At 45.7% G+C, this 24358-nt stretch overlaps 1 protein-coding gene across 1 annotated transcript in view; it reads right to left on the bottom strand.

Moving 5' to 3' along the window:
* adamts6 (ADAM metallopeptidase with thrombospondin type 1 motif, 6) overlaps positions 1 to 24358 on the bottom strand; it is a 362517-nt gene that overhangs the window by 156456 nt on the left and 181703 nt on the right. The window contains exons 10-11 of the mRNA XM_068034178.1: positions 15612 to 15758; positions 6064 to 6205 (exon numbers count right to left, since the gene is read on the bottom strand). Coding sequence (XP_067890279.1) covers positions 6064 to 6205; positions 15612 to 15758 — 289 coding nt within the window. The remainder of the gene's footprint in view (positions 1 to 6063; positions 6206 to 15611; positions 15759 to 24358) is intronic.

Below are 24358 nucleotides of genomic sequence, written 5' to 3' on the forward strand. Positions count from 1 at the left end.
ATGTGGGCATCTCTGGCTAGGCCAGGATTTATTGCCCATCCCTAATTGCCCTTGAGAAGGTGGTGGTGAGCTGCCTTCTTGAACCGCTGCTGTCCATGTGAGGTAGGTACACCCATAGTGCTGTTAGGAAGGGAGTTCCAGGAGTTTGACCCAGCGACAGTGAAGGAACGGCGATATATTTCCAAGTCAGGATGGTGTGTGACTTGGAGGAGAACTTGTATTAGCTCCCCTTGTCCTTCTAGTTGGTAGAGGTCACGGATTTGGAAGGTTCTGTCTAAGGAGCCATGGTGCATTGCTGCAGTGGATCTTGTAGATGGTACACACTGCTGCCACTGTGCATTGGTGGTGAATGGGAGTGAATGTTTGTGGATGGTGTGCCAATCAAGCGGGCTGCTTTGTCCGGGATGCTGTTGAGCTTCTTGAGTGTTGTTGGAGCTGCACCCATCCAGGCAAATGGAGAATATTCCATCACACTCCTGACTTGTGCCTTGCAGATGGTGGACAGGCTTTGGGGAGTCAGGAGGTGAGTTACTCACTGCAGGATTCCTAGCCTCTGACCTGCTCTTGTAACCATGGTATTGATATGGCAACTCCAGTTCAGTTTCTGGTCAATGGTAGCCCCTAGGATGTTGATAGTGGGGGATTCAGTGAAGGTCATGCCATCGAATGTCAAGGGGAGATGGTTAGATTCTCTCTTGTTGGAGATGGTCATTGCCTGGCACTTGTGTGGCGTGAATGTTACTTGCCACTTATCAGCCCAAGCCTGGATATTATCCAGCTCTTGCTGCATTTCTACACAGACTGCTTCAGTATCTGAGGAGTCGCGAATGGTGCTGAACATTGTGCAATCATCAGCGAACATCCCCACTTCTGGCCTTATGATTGAAGGAAGGTCATTGATGAAGCAGCTGAAGATGGCTGGGCCTAGGACACTACCCTGAGGAACTCCTGCAGTGATGTCCTGGAGCTCAGATGATTGACCTCCAAAAACCACAACCATCTTCCTTTGCGCTAGGTATGACTCCAAGCAGCGGAGCATTTTCCCCCTGATTTCCATTGACTTCAAGGGCAGTCACTCTCACCTCACCTTTTGAGTTCAGCTCTTTAGTCCATGTTTGAACCAAGGCTGTAATGAGGTCAGGAGCTGAGTGGCCCTGGCAGAACCCAAAGTGAGCATCACTGAGCAGGTTATTGCTAAGCAAGTGTCGCTTGATGGCACTGTTGATGATACCTTCCATCACTTTACTGATGATTGAGAGTAGACGGATGGGGCGGTAATTGGCCGGGTTGGACATGTCCTGCTTTTTGTGTACAGGACATACCTGGGCAATTTTCCACATTGCCGGGTAGATGCCAGTGTTGTAGCTGTACTGGAACAGCTTGGATAGGGGCGCAGCAAGTTCTGGAGCACAGGTCTTCAGGACTATTACCGTGAATCGAATTGGCTGAAGTCTGGGGACTTCAGGAGGAGGCCGAGATGGATCATCAACTCGGCACTTCTGCCATAAGATTATTGCAAATGCTTAGGCCTTATCTTTTGCACTGATGTGCTGGGCTTCCCCATCAATGAGGATGGGGATATTTGTGGAGCCACCTCCTCCAGTTAGTTTTTTAATTGTCCACCACCATTCACGGCTGGATGTGGCAGGACTGCAGATCTTAAATCTGAACCATTGCTTATGGGATCACTTAGCACGGTCTATCGCATGCTGCTTATGCAGTTTGGCACGCAAGTACTCCTGGGTTGTAGCTTCACCAGGTTGACACCATATTTTGAGGCAGCCTGGTGCTGTTCCTGACATGCCCTCCTGCACTCTTCATTGACCCAGGGTTGGTCTCCCGGCTTGATGGTAATGGTAGAGTGGGGGATATGCCGGGCCATGAGGTTACAGATTGTGGTTGAGTACAATTCAGCTACTGCTGATGGCCCACAGCGCCTTACGGATGCCCAGTTTTGCATTTCTAGATCTGTTCAAAATCTATCCCATTTAGCACAGTGGTAGTGCCACACAACACGTTGGAGGGTATCCTCGATGTGAAGATGGGACTTTGTCTCCATGATTACTGTGCGGTGGTCACATCAACCAATACTTTCATGGACAGATGCATCTGCGACAAGCAGATTGGTGAAGACATGGTCAAGTATGTTTTTCCCTCTTGTTGGTTCCGTCACCACCTGCCACATCCCCAGTCTTGCAGCTATGTCCTTTAGGACTCGGCCAGCATGGTCAGTAGTGGTGCTACAGAGCCATTCTTGGTGATGGACATTGAAGTCCCCCACCCAGAGTACATTCTGTGCCCTTGCCACCCTCAGTGCATCCTCCAAGTGGTGTTCAACATGGAGGAGTACAGATTCATCAGCTGAGGGAGGGCGGTAGGTGGTAATCAGCAGGAGGTTTCCTTGCCCATGTTTGACCTGAGGCCATGACACTTCATGGGGTCCGGAGTCGATGTTGAGGACAACTCCCTCCTGACTGTATACCACTGTTCCGCTGCCTCTGCTGGTGGGACAGGACATACCCGGGAATAATGATTTATTTATTTATTATTTATTTAGAGATACAGCACTGAAACAGGCCCTTCGGCCCACCGAGTCTGTGCTGACCAACAACCACCCATTTATTCTAATCCTACATTAATCCCATATTCCCTACCACATCCCCACCACCTACCTACACTCGGGGCAATTTTCAATGGCCAATTTACCTATCAACCTGCAAGTTCTTGGCTGTGGGAGGAAACCGGAGCACCAGGCGGAAACCCACATGGTCACAGGGAGAACTTCCAAACTCCACATAGGCAGGACCCAGAACTGAACCCGGGTCGCTGGAGCTGTGAGGCTGCGGTGCTAACCACTGTGATGGGACATCGTCTGTAAGGTATGATTCTGTGAGTATGACTATGTCAGGCTGTTGCTTGACTAGTCTGTGGGACAGCTCTCCCAACATTGGCACAAGCCCCCAGATGTTAGTAAGGAGGACTTTGCAAGATTGACAGGGCTAGGTTTGCTGTTGTCATTTCCGGTGCCTAGGTCGATGCCAGGTGGTCCGTCCGGTGTCATTCTTTATTGACTTCATAGCGGTTAGATACAACTGAGTGGCTTGCTAGGCCATTTTAACCGCATTGCGGTGAGTCTGGAGTCACATGTATGCCAGACCACGTAAGGACAGCAGATTTCCTTCCCTCAAGGACATTAGTGAACCAGATGGGTTTTAACAACAATCGACAATGGTTTCGTGGCCATCGTTAGAGTAGCTTTTAATTCCAGATTTGTTATTAATTGAATTTAAATTCCACCTTCTGCTGTGGTGGGACTCGAACCCATGTCCCCAGAACAATACCCTGGGTCACTAGTCCAGTGATAATACCACTACGCCATTGCCTCCCACCATATTGAAGTAAGTAGACAATCACTGAAATTTGTAACATGTGGTTGAGATTGGTAGGTTGAAGTTGGTAGGTTGGTGCTAAGGTTGGTTGCTAGAATTATCATGAAGTTCAGACTGTCTCCGAAGTTGGTAGAGTTCTGCTTAAGTTAGTAGACTGTTGCAGAGGCTGGTAGTGTTACATTGAAGTTAATAGAGCATCACTGGAGCTGATAGAGTGCTGATGAAACTAATGGTATTGAAGGCCACTGTAGCTCTTGCTTCTCCTCATGTCCATTACTATAAGCCGAGCAGAGCATGTTGTCTCCTTGACAACACAGTGGACCGATAACCATGAGCCTCTGGGGCCAAGCAGCGATTTCCTCAGGAGATCCTAATGTCATTCAGCAATGTTGTTACAGCAGCTATAAGAATTCATTATTTTTGGCAGACTTCTTGAAACATTCTGAGGAGCCGTGGACCCCTGGTTGAGAACCCCTGCATTAGAACACTTTGCCACCTCATCACTTAGAGGATATAAATATTCAGCAAAATACTTGCATCTGTGCTAATTTGAAAGTGAGCAACTGCACTTTTCTCAAGTACAGAAGCACTGTCTAAACAAAAAATATGCAACAAAAGGGCAAGCATGGAGTGCCATGCATTAGAAATCCAACTTGCTGTCCTACAGGATGGTAGAATTCTGATGTCTGGCCATGATTCTTAAGATTGTAAGATTGAAGCCAGAAGATTTCCCTATTATTGTGAGGTACCAAGCAGAGTTCAAATATGTCTCAACAGGGAGAGAAAAGCAGAAGGGCCAATCAGTCTGCACACTCTTAGCTGTCAACTAAGTGCAGGTTAGGCCCATTTCCACAAAGAGCAAGGGAAATTCAGAGCACAAATGTCTGCAATGTCACAGGTGTTCTAGTAGATATTCAGAATGAGATTGCCTCCTCTTTAGGTCAGAAGGGAGGAAGAAATGACAGTAGAATGAAAATATGTTATGATACTGCACTGACAGGTGATGAAAGCAGAGAGTTCAGCTCAGCTAGAGAATATTTTTTCACAAATATACTGTGAGAAACTTTGTGATTGAAGATGTATCTGTGTTCTGATCTGATAAAACTACAGTAGAGAAAACATGTCGTGATTTAACCTATGCAACAAAAACTTGCATTTATATACCATCTTTAACATTAAAAAGTCACAAAATGCTGTACAGAGGGAAACAAGAGGAAAAAATGCTAAGTGAAGGAGGCAGAGATTAGGAATAACGACCAAAAGCTTAGTTGAAAAGATGGGTTTCTCAAAGTTGATGGAACATGTTTCAATCTTTCACTTATTTAATTTTGATCAGTGTAATGCATGGCAAAAAACAGGAGAAAACAGTACCGTGTTAGGTAATAAAGTATGAATTTCCCACTACATTGTAAAATTATTCCATCCTAGAGTGTGGGACAAGCATCCAGTGCACAGAAAAGATCAGCTCAGTGTAAGTCTTATTGGTTCTTAGGAATCCCTCTTCCATTCACAGGGGAAAGACACTACAGTCTAGGTTTTCCAAGCAACATGATTTTTTTTTAAAGTGCCAATTTTTAAATTGAGACTTTTAAAAAGCATATTCCAGTCCATGTAAGGTCAGAAGACCAGGCACCTTCATAGCTTTGAAAAAAAATAAAACTTGTGTGTTTGGGGGCGATGTCTGCCTGTGATCCCACAGTAAATAAAAAATAAATATTTATTTTGCCCCTCTCCCACACCCCCAATAACCAAAAATTAATTACTTGCCCTCTGCCCCCCAAAACACTTACCTTGTCCACCTGACCTTTCCCCACCCAAAAGTGCATAAACTTTAACCTCAAACCCTTCCCACCATCCCCTACACCAATGATGTTACTTTGTCTCCATTCCCCCCCCGCCCCCGCACTGAGAAACTTACCCCCTCCCCCCTCCCCACAAGTGTTCCGCCTCGTTTTCCTGGACGGAGATCTGAAGGCGCGGGAGTGCCAGCCAGCGGCACGAAGAACGCAGTGGGACAGAAGGCAGCGTCCCAAGTATAATTAATGCAGTCATTTGAATGTATTTACATATTCAAATTGGGCCTCGCCGCCACCAGCAATATCAGGCTGGGCCCTCCTGGTGTCGGGGTGTGTGGTAGCCCTCTCCCGGAGGCATTTTCCGGCCCTCCCGCCACGAACCCCAATTCGGGGGGTCTGTAAAATCCAGCCCAGTATATTTTCAGTCTTGATCATGCTGTGGATGAAGATATCAAGGAGTGGTCAGGTGCTTCTCATATCAGGGGTGGGAAAATAGGTGAGGTCTAGTTCAAGAAACTCTTGGGTATCTGTTAGTATATGACAGAAACTTGGCAGCCGGTCAGCTGCACCATGCCATTTCAAGGATGGTGCATGACCTGTGTTGAGGAAAAGTCTATTTATTTTGATGCATGTTTTGTGTAGCTATTCCTTCCATATATTAACAATAAAATTAATGAAAATGCCAAAACTAGTGCATCATAATCATTTAAATGCAATCACAAAAGTATAACAAAGTGCAAGGGAGAGAAGGAAAAATGGATTTGTCCATTTACATGGCACATAAGATGGGGGAAGATGGGGAGTGCTTATAACAGTGTTAGTGGATTGCTGAAAGTGATAGACTGCAATTGAGCAATGTTAGGATTCAGATGTCTTACCCCATATTTACACTGGCGTGACGTGGTACCATACTGGAACCGACATTGTTCATCAGCATCATACACCTGGCCCGGTGCTATCGTTGGATAAAGAAAATCACGCTTTGGTGGTTCATTATCCAGGCAAGTTCCACGCCCAGAACTGTTACAAAATGAACAATTTTACAATGTGAAAAAAATGCCTTATTCCAAGAAAAAGTTTAATTATATATCTAGAAAATTTCTAAAAGGATACACTTAGACCTTTGAAGGATGTTTCTTTTCATCCTGTTCCTAATTCAGCCACAGATTTTATCAAAAACATGGTTTATACATACAGTTGTAAGGCATAAGAAATAATACCTAGATAAACTATTATGGCATTAATGAAGCCATGAAGTTGGCCAATACACTCTTGTGCATGTGGCAACATACACCAGTCAGAAACAAGAATGATTTGATTATTGTAACCAATAGAAACTGTAATTCATAACTTTATAAAATATAAAAGGTTCATATGTAAAACTCTAGACCAGCTGTGTGGAACTGCACTCATCTGGTTCCATTTTTATCTGTCTAGGCATAGCCAGAAAATCACCTGCAATGGCTTCTCTTCTCACTGCGGCACAGTTACCTTTGGTGAGCCCCAAGGATCTACCCTAAGCCCTTTCCTATTTCTCATCTACATGCTGCCCTATCAGTGACATCACCCAAAAACACAGCAGTAGTTTCCACATATATGCTGACGACATCTGCTCTACCTCACTGCCACCTCTCCGGACCCCTCCAATGTTTCGAAATTATCAGACTCCTTGTCCAACGTCCAATACTAGATGAGAAGAAATTTCCTCTAGCTGAATATTGGGAAGACTGAAGCCATTGTCTTCGGTCCCCGCCACAAACTCTATTCCCTGGCTACCGACTCCCACCCTCTCCCTTGTAACTGTTTAAGGTTGAACCAAACTGTTTGCAACCTTGGTGCCATATTTGACCCTGAGGCGAGCTTCTGACCACATATCCATGTTACCACTAAGGGCACCTATTTCTACATCTGTAATATTGCCCGACACAGCCCCTGCCTCAACTCATCTGCTGTTGAAACCCTTGTCCCTTGTTACCTTCAGCCTTTGACTATTCCAATGCACGCCTGGCCGGCCTTTCATTTTCGAATTTCCAGAAACTTGAGGTCATCCAAAACTCTACTACATGTGCCTTAACTCGCACCACATCCTGTTCACCCATCACCCCCGTGCTCACTGACCTACACTGGCTCCCGTATAAGCAATGCCTCGATTGTTCCTTGGTTTCAAATCCCTCCATGGCCTTGGCACTCCCCATCTTGAAACTCCTCCAGCCCTAGAACCATCCGAGATATCTGCAATCTGCCAATTATAGCCTCTTGCCCATCCTGAATTTAATTGCTTCACCATTGAGGGCTGTGCCTTCAGCACTGGAAATCCCTCCCAAAACTCTCTACCTCTCTTTCCTCCTTTAAGACACTCCTTAAGCCTTACTTGTTTGACCAAAACTTTTGTCATCTGCCCTAATATTTCCTTATGTGGTTGGGTCCTAAATTTTGTTTGATAATGCCCCTGTGAAGCACCTTGGTACATTTCACTATGTTACAGGTGCGATATAAATGCAAGTTGTTATTGTTGTAGACACCAGCAAGTGAAGTTAAGGCTGCAATCTAACCTTGTGGTTCAAATAATCTCAATAAGCCGCTTAAGACTCTCTCATGCACTTTACAAAATGATCTGGAAGCTCAACTAGATTACAGACTGTTCACTCAGTCAATTATCCGAACTGCAATATTAAATTGACTAATTTCCTTTTAAACATAAATTATATATTATTTAGATTTACTCAATAAGCATTATGTTACACTTCAATGTTTATTTCCTTTATTAGTTTATTAAGACGGGTTAATAAAATCAAGGTATGCCAACATTTTAAAAAATTGTGATTCTCTATTACCTTATGACGATGGTACAGAATTTCATTAATTTGTGTGGTTTGGAAATAGTATACTATAGAAAACTCTATCCACTAGCATCCACATAATCTCCAAATGTGATAGATAGGGTCAGAAATTGTACCAGAACCAAGGAACATGTGGAACAATTTTCCAGACTACATAGAACATAACCTTAATTTGACCAAAAAGGTTCCTTTATTTGTTTTCAATCAAAACATACCTACATCTGGTTATATGATTAAAAGTGAGACTAAAGGTAAAACACACAGCTGCACTATGAAAAACTAAACTATTCAAGGCAGACTTTATACAGATTTATGCTACACAGTTCCTGAACCCTCTCCCCCACCTCCCACACACAATGTAACAGGTATGACTAATGTTACCAAAGGTCAGAACTCCACCAAAGATCAATGGAGGTGCTTAAAAACCTAAAAGCAAAATGTGGAACAAGCTATTCCGTGCACAAGCTTCATTTGAAATGTGAATGAGGGGCTTTCAAGGTTCTTCAGGTGGAGGGACCCCAGAATTACCTCTATCTTCTATAGATAAACAGCATGCAGAAGGGACACATATGATTTTAAGTTGGGATATTTACTTGGATTTAAGCTAGCTTGAAGAAGCTTTTTTGAGGGTTATTGTTCTCAGACAAGCAATCAAATGTTCAGCAGAACAAGAGGATCCTTAAAACAGAAAGTATTTTAAGTGTTTCCCAAGATTCCATCCTTGTCTCTACCTCAGGGAGCAGTAAAGCATCTGACTCCAAGGTTGGAATTGTATTGGGGTTTGGGGGGTGGAATTCTCGACATTGGGACAATATGTGGGTCCCAAGCCCACATAGGCGGGCAGTGGGACCACATTGGCAATTTTTCTGGAGGTGGCTTCCTAATTGACTGCTGCTGGACCAATTAGAGGGCCGACAGCTCTGAAACCTGAGCAGCACCACCAGGAGAGGTGGTCATTTGAAGAATACAGGTGACCTCAGACCTTCAGCAGCTAAGTAAAAAAAAAATTAAAAATCATTGGGCCAGAGTTGGAGGGCAAACCCCTCCGGGAAAATCATTGGGGCTGCAGCAGCTGCCTTCCCTGCCTATGGCTGACTCTTTGTTCCATAGATCCTAGCCCCTGGGAAGCCGCTGGGTGACCACATTCATGCAGCTGGCAGCCTTCCCATGCCACGGGAGCTGCTCTGCCACTGACAAAATGCCAGCGGCCTGGGAAATGGCTTTTAATTGGGCAGTTAATTATTCAAATAGGATACCTGCCTCCATTTGGCAAATGGAGGAAACGTCCCCAGCAGTGTGACTGCATCAGGGAGCCATCCCGAAGCGGATCTCCGGCATTTAACCAGCCCACCCACCTCCCAGCCTATTACCTCGAGGACGGTAAATCCCAGCCCAAGCTGTAAAATCCAGTGCTGTTTGGCAAGTCAAAATAAAAGTGCCCCAATAACAGTATTTCATGCTTTTAGTAGTACAGGATGAAAGGAGGCATTTTCTGGCACCTAGGACCTTAGGACCAGGAATAGACCAGTTAGCCCCTCCAGCCTGTTTTGCCATTCAATGAGGTCATGGCTGGTCAACAACCCAACTCCATATACTTATAAGTATAAGTACTAGTCGAAAGGGACTTTCTGGACAAACTAGTAAGAAATTAAATCTAATTTATTGCCATACAGGGGCTCAACATTCTTTAACCCAATGCTCTGCCTCAATAAAAGATGTGATATGAGTTCTACATCCTAATCTTCGGCACTTTCTAGCTGCTGTATCAGTGACAGGAGTTGTGTGGTGGCTGACTGCTCAGTGTCCGTAGAAGTTTCTGTTCTATATCTCTTTGTGCTAGATCATGAGATGACTCTGCAACTGGTGCTGCCATGATGATGGCTGGTGGGCCCTGTCTGATTTTATCATTTTGGAGGGATAGATGGTTGAATAAGCCTAAGTGACTTCACTTTGGAGCCCAGCAGTTTCATCTGTGCCTATTCCCAGCCAAGTCTCTCCTGCTGAGTTGTCCTTCAGCATATATCTCTAACCTACATGGCAGGAGGCCTCTCAACAGCTATGAGTGTAGTGGAATCCTGCTTCATGGCTCTCTCCATCAGTGCAATCAGCAGGTTGAATTCGAACAAGAGAGCCTGTTACAGATTGGAGCTCAAAACCTCTATGGCAGTGGTCTGAAGATTCATGAGGGATACTCCAATGGGGCTTAGGATTTCAGTATTTAGGGTTCTGCTTCAATGCCTCTATAGCTGGCACATGTTCCAGGGTGGACTGCATTTCTTTTAAGCAGTTATACAAACTGCACTGTCAGTACTTGGAAGGTGTTCTGGACACTATCAAATGATCACATAAAATGTTGGTGCTCAAATAACATCAATCTTTTACATGCAGGCTGTACAAGATGCAAATCCCTTGACTTGCCAGTTGCGGAAGAGCAAAAGTTCCAGCCAGCAGGTTCCTGCTCCTCAGCTGCTACCACTCACCATCTGTCACTTGTGCTCTGCAATTAATCTAGTTCTCCTTCCTCAAAATGACTATTCTAAACTTCTGGGACAGATCTTCCTGTGCTAGTGCTTGTGATGAATGGAGTGAGTGACGTAGTGTGCTGGCTTCTTGGGATGCTCTGGGGTCTGTAGTTGGTTCTTGTAGAACACCTACAGAAACAGAGGAGGAACAGATGTTGTAATGCTAGCTGCATAACAGTCTTTCAAATATTACTTAGATGGCAATACACTGTGATACAATGGTACAATTGAGTGTATGCCTGAGGGCAGGAATGAGTGAATGAGTAGCATGAGAAGAAAGAATATAAGAATATTAGCCCTGAGCTTGGGGCACACCTTCAACTTTATCCTTCCCTGGTCCAACTATGTATGCCACAGGAATGATATCCAGCTCCAGCTCCTCACATCTACTCACTTCTGTTATAGGCTATCTTTTCCTGCAAGAAGAGAAGTAGTGCTTCGCTTGTTCCCTGATATATCCTGGACATGCATGGTAAGCATTCAAAGGGCTGTAATGTAGCTTTAGTGGGAGGAAACACTTTGCATCACTATGGCTGGAGTCAAACCTCACACAAAGGAAAATGGCTGTGATCATTGGAGGACAATCATCTCAACCACAGGACATTGTTGCAGATCTTCCTCAGGGCAATGTCCTGGGCCCAACCATTTCAGCTGCTTCATTAATGACCTTTCCTCCACCAAAACGTCAGCAGTGGGGATGTTTGCTGATGATTGCACAGTGTTCAGTTCCATTTGCAATTACTCAAATAATGAAGCAGTCCCTGCCTGCATGCAGAAAGACCTGGACAACATTCAGGCTTGGGCTAATAAGTGGCAGGTAGCATTCACACCACCCAAGAGCCAAGCAATGAGCATCTCCAACCAGAGAGAATTGAACCACCTCCCCTTGACATTCAATAGCATTACCATTACCACAACATCCTGGGGATCACCATTGACTAGAAACTTAACTGGATCAGCCACATAAACACTGTAGTTACAAGAACAAGCCAGAGGCTCTACAATCTGTTGCAAGTGACTCACCTCTGACTCCCCAAAGCCTTACAAGGCACAAGTCAGGAGTGCGATGGAGTACTCTCCACTTACTTGGATGAGTGCTGCTCCAACAACATGCAAAAAGCTTAACACCATTCAGGAAAAAGCAGTCAATTTGTTCAGCACCCCATCCACCACCTTAAACATTCACTCCCTTCAACTGTCTGATGTGGCAGCAGTGTGTATCATCAATAAGATGCATTGCAGCAACTCACCAAGTGGCCTTCAACAGCACCTCCCAAACTCATGACCTCTACCACCAACAAGGACAAGGGCAGCAAATGCTTGGGTACACCACTACCTGCAAGTTCCACTCTAAGCCACACACCAGCCTGGAAACTATATTGCCATTCCTTCCCTGTTGCTGGAACTCCCTGCCTAACAGCACTGTGACTGGGTGACTGGACCTACACCACATGGACTGCAGCGGTTCAAGAAGGTGGCTCAACATCACCTTCTCAAGGGCAATTAGGGATGGGCAATAAATGATGACATTGACAACGATGTCCACATCTCATGAATAAATAAAATACTTTTCCTAGCTACGTGGTATAAAGTAATGGTGAGTGGCCACCTTGGCTTATCTTGTCATGTCTGCAAACATTTTTGATATTTGGAAGCAGTTCCTTTGGTAGATCTAGATTTGAAATGGTGTGTCACCTCCCACAGGCATTAGGAACTTCTCTCCTATGTGAAGGGTGACAGGCCAACCTTCCTGGGTCTCACTTCTAACAACACCATCACTGCCAAAACAGCAAACCTTGCTGTTCTAACATTGGCGGCACAGTGGCGCAGTGGTTAGCACCGCAGCCTCACAGCTCCAGCGACCCGGTTTCAATTCTGGGTACTGCCTGTGTGGAGTTTGCAAGTTCTCCCTGTGTCTGCGTGGGTTTCCTCCGGATGCTCTGGTTTCCTCCCACATGCCAAAGACTTGCTGGTTGATAGGTTAATTGGCCATTACAAATTGCCCCTAGTATAGGTAGGTGGTAGGGAAATATAGGGACAGGTGGGGATGTGGTAGGAATATGGAATTAGTGTAGGATTAGTATAAATGGGTGGTTGATGGTCGGCACAGACTCGGTGGGCAGAAGGGCCTGTTTCAGTGCTGTATCTCTAAACTAAACTAAATTATTATGCTTGCAGTTCTGAGATAGTGTAGAAAAACTTCTTTGCATCAAAATTGCACTCCCTTTTGAAAAGGTGCTGCAGGCATTGAAATGCTGGCAGCAGCATCAAATATCGTCTAAACGCCTGCAGCAACATCAGACATCCTCTAAACGCCTGCAACAGAATCAAACATCCTCTAAATGCCTGCAGCAACATCAGACCTCCTCTAAACGCCTGCAGCAGAATCAAACATCCTCTAAACGCCTGCAGCAACATCAGACCTCCTCTAAACGCTTGCAGCAACATCAGACCTCCTCTAAACGCCTGCAGCAGAATCAAACATCCTCTAAAGGCCTGCAGCAACATCAGACCTTCTCTAAACGCCTGCAGCAACATCAGACCTCCTCTAAACGCCTGCAGCAGAATCAAACATCCTCTAAACGCCTGCAGCAACATCAGACCTCCTCTAAACGCTTGCAGCAACATCAGACATCCTCTAAACGCCTGCAGCAGAATCAAACATCCTCTAAACGCCTGCAGCAACATCAGACCTCCTCTAAACGCTTGCAGCAACATCAGACCTTCTCTAAACGCCTGCAGCAACATCAGACCTCCTCTAAACGCTTGCAGCAGAATCAAACATCCTCTAAACGCCTGCAGCAACATCAGACCTTCTCTAAACGCCTGCAGCAACATCAGACCTCCTCTAAATGCCTGCAGCAACATCAGACCTCCTCTAAACGCCTGCAGCAGAATCAAACATCCTCTAAACGCCTGCAGCAACATCAGACCTTCTCTAAACTCCTGCAGCAACATCAGACCTCCTCTAAACGTCTGCAGCAGAATCAAACATCCTCTAAACGCCTGCAGCAGAATCAAACATCCTCTAAACGCCTGCAGCAGAATCAAACATCCTCTAAATGCCTGCAGCAACATCAGATCTCCTCTAAACGCCTGCAGCAGAATCAAACATCCTCTAAACGCCTGCAGCAGAATCAAACATCCTCTAAACGCCTGCAGCAGAATCAAACATCCTCTAAATGCCTGCAGCAACATCAGATCTCCTCTAAACGCCTGCAGCAACATCAGACCTCCTCTAAACGCCTGCAACAGAATCAAACATCCTCTAAACGCCTGCAGCAACATCAGACCTCCTCTAAACGCTTGCAGCAACATCAGACATCCTCTAAACGCCTGCAGCAGAATCAAACATCCTCTAAACGCCTGCAGCAACATCAGACCTCCTCTAAACGCTTGCAGCAACATCAGACCTTCTCTAAACGCCTGCAGCAACATCAGACCTCCTCTAAACGCTTTCAGCAGAATCAAACATCCTCTAAACGCCTGCAGCAACATCAGACCTTCTCTAAACGCCTGCAGCAACATCAGACCTCCTCTGAATGCCTGCAGCAACATCAGACCTCCTCTAAACGCCTGCAGCAGAATCAAACATCCTCTAAACGCCTGCAGCAACATCAGACCTTCTCTAAACGCCTGCAGCAACATCAGACCTCCTCTAAATGCCTGCAGCAGAATCAAACATCCTCTAAACGCCTGCAGTAACATCAGACCTTCTCTAAACGCCTGCAGCAACATCAGACCTCCTCTAAATGCCTGCAGCAGAATCAAACATCCTCTAAACGCCTGCAGCAGAATCAAACATCCTCTAAATGCCTGCAGCAACATCAGATAATCTTGCTGACAAACAGCAAGACCAATTGCTGACTGCTTGCTAGGAGCTCGCCCTGAATGTGTAATGAGGAAGAATCATTGGACTGAGCAGACATAACAGCAGTGCTGCAATGTTCAGTTCAGTTAATTGCCCCCATAAATTTTTAACATAAAACCATGAATCCATTTGCAAGTAGACATGCAGATAGCCTTTTTGCCTATAGAAATAAGCTCTGTCCCCACTATTTTATATTTAGGTGATTACTTCTTTGTTCAAAATATTTAAATTCACTGCTAGCAGGGATCAGATTATGTTTGCATCTCATTTTGTATAAGGCACCCATCTGATCACCAGGGTAAGTTTTGGGACAAATGGTCTGTTTCGGAAAAGGAACTAAATGTTGCCCCTGCCTGCAGCTGGAATGTTGTTTTATTAAGGACAGCTCTCTAGCATTCTGTAGGCTTTTTCACTTTGAGAAAAAAACCCTTGAGCATGTGGACAAGAGTTAAAGACAGATCTGAGTAGTCCTCAAAACCACACTTCTTTCTGGCTGGAAGAATCAGTGATTACCCCCCACTTTGCTTCCAACTTGCACAAAACCCCCACAGGAGCAGTAAGCTGTTATTTATACAGGGCGGTATATCAGTTCCACATGTCAGCAGTAGGGAATAAGCCGTTATAACTCATCCCTGCTCAGGCTCCTGCTGGCTGATAATGAAAACTAACATTTTGATGCTGAAGCCTTTTTACTGCTTTCACAATCTGTATTTTCTTCAGTGATCAAAGTCAATGGGCGTATGAGTGCAAGAGTCAGAGTCTGTATGCTTTGGATAAATAGAATTATTTTTACAAATGTACTGTTATCGATAATTAATTAGAAAAAGACCAAAAATGAGCTTCACATCATTTATCCTCCACAAAATCCACAACAGAAAATCTAATAAACAATATTGATGCAGTTTTAGTGCATTGGACACATCCCATGATCTTCTCCCAGCCCCAGAACCAGATCTTAGTTAATTAATTGGCTCTGTTTAAACATGGTAGCAATGTGAAGGATAAATCAAAACCAACATGAGCGAAACAGTTCAAAATCCTGTGGATGCATTTGCTCAATATGGAAATAAATGACCGCTGTTTTTAAATGAATATATTGCTATTTTGAACTGGAAAAAACTAATGCAACCAAATAAGTGGTTACTTCTTTAATAAATTTGGTAATCTAATTTGCTGTGCTACTGGGCACTTACTCCAAAAAGCTGGTGATATAATCTCTGCTGCACGTAGACCAGGAGAATGGATTGGTGTTGGCAGTAATGTGAGCTGCCATGAGCTTTGCTGCTTCATGACCTTTCGTCCCACAGGAGTTTCCAATTCCATCATGGTTCATGCCGAAACTGTCAAGAAAGAAGTACTGTATTAACTCAATGTGCAACCAGACAACTATCTATCATGCCACCATCTAACATTCAAAGCACTGAATATTTTGACACACAGTCTCAGTCTCAGTACAGGGAGGTTGTCAACACCCCTGTAGGTGTTTAGAGATGTGACTCCTCATGATTAAGTACGTTGATGTACGCTTATTCTCAAAACATTTTCTATGCCAGTCTTCTTTCATATTAAAACACTCAGCTGATGCAGTGCTTAACAGACTTTCTGTTTTCATTTACTCCTTCACATCTTCACATGGCTTGAGCATAAGTTCTGAGACACATAGATGATATAAAATGGGTAGCAGAAAAATGCCTCTAAAGAACAGTTCACAAAGGATAGATTATATATTACTACTGTACACATGTCTATCATCCATGTCATTTGAAAAAAATTATGTAACGGCTACGATAATACCGCCTACCCAACCTGAGACTTTCAAATGCAACACTTTCAATCCAGCTGACGCATTTGGAAGAAAACTGTCCCAAGCATAAACATAAAGGGTTAGAAATTGGAATAATTACATTTGTTTTCTGAACAAAAAAGGGGAGCATTGAGTACAAACTTAGCACTGGGCAGCCTGTGCCAATCTGTGCAGGCATTCAGCACACAACTAAATTCCTAGGGCTTATTCTTTTAGTGCCCAGGTGACCGCATAAATCAGTCATTGGGTCACTCTTGTATGTAAATGAGCGGCCTAACCTGCATTGAAGTATGCCTCGCTGAAATTAGTTCACAATGAGTGTAGCGGGTGATAGACCTGCCCTGCTCAATTTATTCAAATCATGGCCTGACTTTTACAGCCCCCAAACAAGCAGGCTGGTGACTGGGGGATTGGGGGGGGGGTAAAATTGAGTAGGCGGCGGGGTGGGGGGGCTGTTCCCGACCCCCTCCCACCCCCGCTGCAATTTTACGTGGTGCAGCAGCAGCGAGAAATGGCCCGCCGCCTCAGGCCAATCAAGGCCCTTAAGTGGCCAGTTAACTGGCACTTAAGGGCCTCCTCCCGCCGCCGTGGGCATTTTGCCCTTGGTGGCTGGATGGCAAAGGCCTCATGAACCCCGCCTGGTAAAACCAGGTGGCCTTTTTATGGGCTGGGGGGGCGGGGGGAGGCATGGGGGACCTCCTGATTGGTTACCCTGTGCTCCACGGAGGGCCGCCCCCGAAGCCGCAACCGCCCCCAATGCATAACACTCCCCCCCACCTAACTGACCCCCTTGCCTAGCCGATTGCCCCCGGCGAGGCTCCAAAACCTGCATCCTTTCCCGAGTCGTCCTTCCATTTCCTCCTGAAGCTGGGTGTAGTCCCAGCAGTGGCCACCACTCCTGCTAGCATTGCTGAGACTAAGAACTGCCGGCACGCTGATTGGCTGGCAGCTCCATTAGGCAGGACTTCCTGCCTCAAGGAGGTGGAAGTCCTGCCCAAGACCAAGGGCCTGGGAAGTGAAAAATCCCAGGCTGGCTCCCCAGGCCCAGCGGAGGCGAGCTTGCCACTGACTTTTTGGCCGGTGGGAGGGGCCTCCCGCCCAACATAAAATTCTGGCCCATATATCAAAAAAACTTACTTTGGTGCCAGCAGGAATAGGAGCGCTTCCCCAACTCCACTGTCATCCCAATTTGTTCCTCAGCCCCTGGAAACTGCTTCAGCTGCCCTCTCAGGACTTACCTGAGAGGCCCTGCCAGTTAGGCGGGCAGCTCAGAATTGATTTTTCCCTGCAGATGAACTGCCTGTGGAGATGAGACAGGCCCCAGAAGCTCACCCCCAAATATATAGATGATAGCCAAAGACCAATTCCTTGCGATCCTTGGGCCTTTCAGCTCAGGTGCGCTGTGGGTCCAGACTTACTCTGTGGGTCCAGACACAAATTGACCCAAATAGGATACATTAACTCATCTAATCCTGCTGCAACACTATATATACAGCTTTACAATTAAGAGGTCAGGTTACTAAAATCACAGTAGAATCTGAGTAAAACAGCTGCCTAGATACATGGGAGAGGCATTACCCAGCACACGAGGAAGCCTGGCAGTGATTTAGTGATCGAGGTATCTTGAGTGATAGGATCCTCACATTTATGAAAACTGTGAATAATACTGCACTATAATGTTTTAATTAGATTGATCTGGCTGTTGCCATTGGTCTGGAATTCGCTGTAGTGTGACTTTGATATCAAATGCCATGATGCTCCCTGATCCTCTAGTCGTGAATATACACTAACATTTGCTAGACAATTCGTTTGAATTGATCTTAGTGCAGTCAGTGTCCGAAATAGATCCAAGATGGTGGGGTCATGTCCCCTTGTATAAATAGTCATTTAGGAAAGCAGCCATTTAGGAATATTTTTAAGAAGTTTTTCCCCATCCACAAACAATCAACTATTACGATGTACAAGGAATATTAATCATTTCACTGCTTTAAAAAACTGTTAGTGGATTTTCAGTAAAGGTACTTAGATAATTCATTATGTGGGCTGGAATTTTACGTTGGGCGGGAGGCCAAAAAGTCGAGGGTGAGCTGTCTCTGCTGGGCCTGGGGAGCCACGTCAGGATTTTTTGCTCCCCAGGCCCTTAATTGACCTTGGGCGGGACATCCGCCCCCTAGAGGCAGGAATGGAGCTGCCGGCCAATCAGCAGGCTGGCAACTCTCAGTCCTATCAGCGCCACCAGGTGCGGTGGCCACTGCTGGGACTGAACCCAATCACAACAGGATTGTGGACGCCGGCCCAGAAAAAAGTTAAGTCTCCGGGGCCTCGCCAATTGGCGACAATTGACCAGGCCCCGGTGAGGCAAGAGTCGGGGCAGGTGGGGTCAGTTGGGAGTAGGAGGGGTGTGTTGTGCAGTGGAGGCGGTTGGGCCATGGGGAGAGGGCCCTCCATGGGGCACAGCTTGCCCGATCAAGAGGGTTCCCAGCAGCCTTCCAGGAGGGCCTGAGCTGGCCGAATTTGTAAATTGGAGCAACGGCCTCACCACCTCCCACTCAATTTTATGACCCCACCACCCCCACCCACCTAGCCACCAGCCCTCTCCTGCAGAGCAGCATAAAATTCTGGCCATGAATTCCAACAGTTTCTCCTCACATATAGTCCATTAATTTCATAAATTAAAATGGATATAAGGGATTAAATGATTTGAGATTTTTTATTTTAATAAACAGAGCACAAACCTCAGTCGGAACAAATTCTGAGAGTGATATCTTATCAGAGATACAGAAATCTGTCTTTTTTTTTAAAAAAAGGAAACAGGAGTATAAATGCAGGGGTTGCTCCAATTCTCACCTGCAAATGTTTTATATGGCATCAAGAGGACTTTCACATAATAAATTATTAAACTAATATCCACGGGGTGAGTTCGAACGGTTTTGTTGGTACAGCGTGACATTCTAACGTCATAAAATCCATTTGCTTAATGAGACATAAAATTGAACTCGAAAATGCTCAACTAATCAACAGCGAGAGCTTTAAAGTTCAATATAAAATTAAGCCCTACCTCAGATGCAGGCAACCCGTTGAATGATTATTTGCAGATTATTGGCACACCAGCACCATTGTATAACATACCAGCAGCATTCTGTGACTGACCAGTGCCATTCCGTGACCCACCAAGACCATTGTGTAATGGTTTAACTATCAACAACAATCAAACTAACCTTAATTCTTTTTTGTGTTCTTTCATGGGATGTGAGCATCACTGGCAAGGCCAGCATTTGTTGCCCAACCCTAATTGCCCTTGAGAAGATGATGGTGAGCTACTTTCTTGAACCGCTGCAGTCTATAGCAAGCAATCCATAGCAGAAAAATAGGGATCACCATTGATTTTGATAGTGGGGTTGGAGGGGTGGGGGTGGTGGCGAATAGGAATAGGGCTATTATTAACTTTCAGCGAAGTGGCACAAAAATCCCAAGAAATTATGGGTGGCGCAAGTAATGGCACATCACTGATACCATAATGTCTAAGAATATCTGCGCCATAATAATGGTATACACCCTAGATGCGCCATTACTATGGTACAAATTTTCAGGAAAATTCAGCCATTGTTTATTCCCATTTAAAACTCTCTCACTTTCTGCTGTTGCCTCTACTACCTCTTTATTTTACAATGGGTGTGAGGGAATGCCTATTATCTTAATACATCACATAACTCCAGGAGGATCAATTAAGTCATGGACAATTTAAGCACAGCTTATTTTCTAATGGCAACCCAGGATCACGGTCATAGGATTCTGATCGCCACTGGGTTTGAGGACATGCTCAGGGCTTATTGAGAACAGCAAGGGTGAGATCAGCAATTGCATGGCCATAGCGTTTGATTCTTAACCAGGAGAAACAAGCCTGAATTTCTGTCTTGAATGACATTCTCGGTCGGGCTTCTCCCAGGGATAAGCCTACTTCCTTGAACAAGTTGTAAGAACATAAGATAGCATGGAGTGAGGAAAGAACATTTGGGCCATCAAACATCCTCCTTCCACAGACATTAAAACAAAAGCAAAATACTGTGGGTGCTGAAAATCTGAAATAAAAGCCGAAAGTGCCGGAAACACTCAGTAGGGCAAGCAGCATCTATGGAGAGAGAAACAGAGTTAACGTTTCAGGTTGATGGCTTTTCATCAGAGCTAGAAGAAGTTAGCAATTTAACAGTTTATAAGCCGATGATTCTGTCTGACCTGCTTAGTGTTTTCAGAATTTTCTGTTCGATCCTAGGACAGACCATTCTCTTTGTTCTATCCTCCCACCCCATTTCAAGGCTCAGTACTTGTTTATAACCTGATACATTTCTAACCTCTTCCAATTCTGATCAAAGGGGGTGCCGTAAAATTGCTTGCGAGGCGGGGGTGGTTGGGGAGGGGGCTGTTACCGATGCCTTCCCTCCCCCACTGCAATTTTACGAGGGCAGCGGTGGCGAGAAAAGGCCCACCCACCCCAGGCCAATCAATCAAGGCCCTTAAGTGGCCAATTAATTGCCACTTAAGGTCCTCCTATCACCGCCGTTAGAATTTTACCAGTGGAGGGCGGGTGGCTCAGGCCCCCAGAACGCTGCCAGGTAAAATCTGGTGCCCTCCTTGCAGGCTGCAGGGAGCCCTCCTGATCAGGCACCCTGTGCCCCACAGAAGGTGCACCCCCCACCGAAGGCCCAACCTCCTCCACTGAAATAAAGCTCCCACACCCCACCCCCAGCCAACCCCCCCTTGCCTCACCAGAGCCCAGCTGTTTGTGCCCTGGGAGGCCCCATAAGCTTACCTTGTTTCCGGGGCCATCGACCCTCTTGCTGCTGTGGCTGGGTGCATTCTCACTAGTAGCCACCACTCCCAGTGGCGCTGCTGGGACAGAGAGCTGCCGGTTCACTGATTGGCCAGCAGCTCCATTAAGTGGGACTTCCTGCCTCAGAGAGGTGGAAGTCCCGCCCAAGGCCAATTAAGGACCTGGGGAGTGTAAAATCCTGGTGTGGGTCCCCAGGCCTGGCAGAGGTGGGCTCGCTCCCGCCTTTTTGGCCAGTGGGCGGGGCCTCCCACCCAACGTAAAATTCTGGCCTTTGTTTAACCTGTTCTGTCATGGATTCTACTCAATTCATCTCCTTTGATAAGTTTCTGCAAAATTTGTTAATTTCTAATCATTATTATCCCAATAAACATCAAAGTTCCTAACTATAAATTAATCAAGGTTTATCAAATGTAAGTGCCTTAGCCGGCAGCATATTCTATGCATTCACAGCTCTGGGGAAAAAAAATTAAAGTCATCTGGGAAAGGGAGGGAAAACTGGCAGACCAGTCTGGTATGCCTCTTCCTGGTGACTCAACCAAGGCATGGCAAGATGGGAGGGTGGAAAACTGTGCACGAGGGCTGGGAACTTTTCCACATAGCTTAACAGTAACTCATACTGCTGAGTCAACCAGGAGTCTTGAGACATCTGTGGGGTAAACAGTCTTCTGATCAGTGGAGCTGATCATGGGAAGGATATTTCAAAAATAAGTGAATCACAGTATGGATCAGTATCAGTAGCATGGATAGAGGATTGTTTAGCTAACAGGAAGCAGAGACTCGGGATAAATGGGTCATTTTCAGGTTGGCAGGATGTGACTAGTGGAGTACCACAGGGATCAGTGCTGGGGCCTCAACTATCAAACAACATACAATCTATATCAATGACTTGGATGAAGGGACCAAATGTATGATTGCTAAATTTGAAGATGACACAAAGATTGGTAGGAAGGTAAGTTGTCAAGAGGACAGAAAGACTCTACCAAGGGATATAGATAGGTTAGGTGAGTGGGCAAAAATTTGGCAGATGAGTCTTCTTCTTCTTCTTCTTTGGCCTCCTTGTCTCGAGAGACAATGAGTAAGCGCCTGGAGGTGGTCAGTGGTTTGTGAAGCAGCGCCTGGAGTGGCTATAAATGCCAATTCTAGAGTGACAGACTCTTCCACAGGTGCTGCAGATAAAATTGGTTGCCAGGGTTGTTACACAGTTGGCTCTCGCCATGCGCTTCTGTCTTTTTACCTGCCAACTGCTAAGTCTCTTCGACTCACCACTCTTTAGCCCTGCCTCTATGGCTGCCCGCCAGCTCTGGCGTTCACTGGCAACTGACTCCCACGACTTGTGATCAATGTCACAGGACTTCATGTTGCGTTTGCAGACATCTTTAAAGCGGAGACATGGGCGACAGTGGGTCTGATACCAGTGACAAGCTCGCTGTACAATGCATCCTTGGGGATCCTGCCATCTTCCATGTGGCTCACATGGCCAAGCCATCTCAAGCGCCGCTGGCTCAGTAGGGTGTATATGCTGGGGATGTTGGCCGCCTCGAGGACTTCTGTGTTGGAGATACGGTCCTGCCACCTGATGCCAAGGATTCTCCGGAGGCAGCGAAGATGGAATGAATTGAGACGTCGCTCTTGGCTGACATACGTTGTCCAGGCCTCGCTGCCATAGAGCAAGGTACGGAGGACACAGGCTTGATACACTCGGACTTTTGTATTCCGTATCAGTGCGCCATTTTCCCACACTCTCTTGGCCAGTCTGGACATAGCAGTGGAAGCCTTTCCCATGTGCTTGTTGATTTCTGCATCGAGAGACAGGTTACTGGTGATAGTTGAGCCTAGGTAGGTGAACTCTTGAACCACTTTCGGAGCGTGGTCGCCGATATTGTTGGATGGAGCATTTCTGACATCCTGTCCCATGATGTTCGTTTGCTTGAGGCTGATGATTAGGCCAAATTCGTTGCAGGCAGCTGCAATCCTGTCGATGAGTCTCTGCAGACACTCTTCAGTGTGGGATGTTAATGCAGCACCGTCAGCAAAGAGGAGTTCCCCGATGAGGACTTTCCGTACTTTGGTCTTTGCTCTTAAACGGGCAAGGTTGAACAATGTGTATGATGTGAGAAAAAGTGAACTTGTCCACTTTGGCAGGAAGAATATAAAATCAGTACGGAGATAGATTGCAGAACTCTGTGGTACACAGGGAACTGGGTATCCTGGTACATGAATCACAAAAAGTCAGTATGCAGGCACAGCACGTGATTAGGGAGGCAAATGGAATGTTGGTGTTTATTGCCAGGGGAATAGAATATAAAGTTCAAGAAGTTTTGCTGCAGTTGTGCAGGGCATTGGTCAGACCACAACTGGAGTACTGTATACAGTTTTGGTCTCCTTACTAAAGAAAGGATATAATTACATTAGAAGCAGTTCAGAGATGGTTCACGTGACTGATTCCTGGGATGAAGAGGTTATCTTATGAGGAAAAATTAGACAGGTTGGGTCTGTATCCACTGGAGTTTAGAAGAAGGGAGCTGATTGAGATATACAAAATTATGAGGGGCATAGATAGGGTAGCTAGGAAGAAACTTTTTCCCTTAGCGGAGGGGTCAATAACCAGGGGGGCATAGGTAAGGGGTGGGAGGTTTAGAGGGGATTTGAGGAAAAACTTTTTCACTCAGAGGGTGGTTGGAATCTGGAACACACTGCCTGAAAGTGGGGGGGTGGGGTAGAGGCAGGAACCCTCACAACATTTAAGAAGTATTTAGATGAGCATTTGAAATGCCATAGCATACAAGGCTACAGGCCAAGTGCTGGAAAATGGGATTAGAATAGATAGGTGCTTGATGGCCGGCACGGACACTATGGGCCAAAAGGCCTGTTGCTGTGCTGTATAACTCTATGACGCTATGACTCTAAGAATGAGAGATGATCTTGTTGAAACATATAAGATTCTGAGGGGATTTGATAGGGTGGATGCTGAGAGGATGTTTTCCCTTATGAGAGAGTCTCGGGGACTCAGTTTAAAAATAAAGGGTCTCCCATTTAAGAAGGAGATGAGGAGAATTTTTTTTCACTCAGAGTGTCATTAGGCTGTGGAATTCTCTTCCCCAGGGAGCAGTTAAATAGATTCTTGATTGACAAGGGTATAGAGGTGGATAGGAAAGTAGAGTTGAGGCCACAATCAGATCAGCCTTGATGTTATCAAATGGTGGAGCAGGCTTGAGTGGTCGAATGACCTACTCCTGCTCTGAATTCGTATGTTCATATATGCATGTTTGATATTGGGTCAGACGATTTTCCAGGCATTCCCAATGGCT

The sequence above is a fragment of the Heterodontus francisci genome, chromosome 1, assembly GCF_036365525.1.
Source record: "Heterodontus francisci isolate sHetFra1 chromosome 1, sHetFra1.hap1, whole genome shotgun sequence".
NCBI classification, from domain to species: Eukaryota; Metazoa; Chordata; class Chondrichthyes; order Heterodontiformes; family Heterodontidae; genus Heterodontus; species Heterodontus francisci.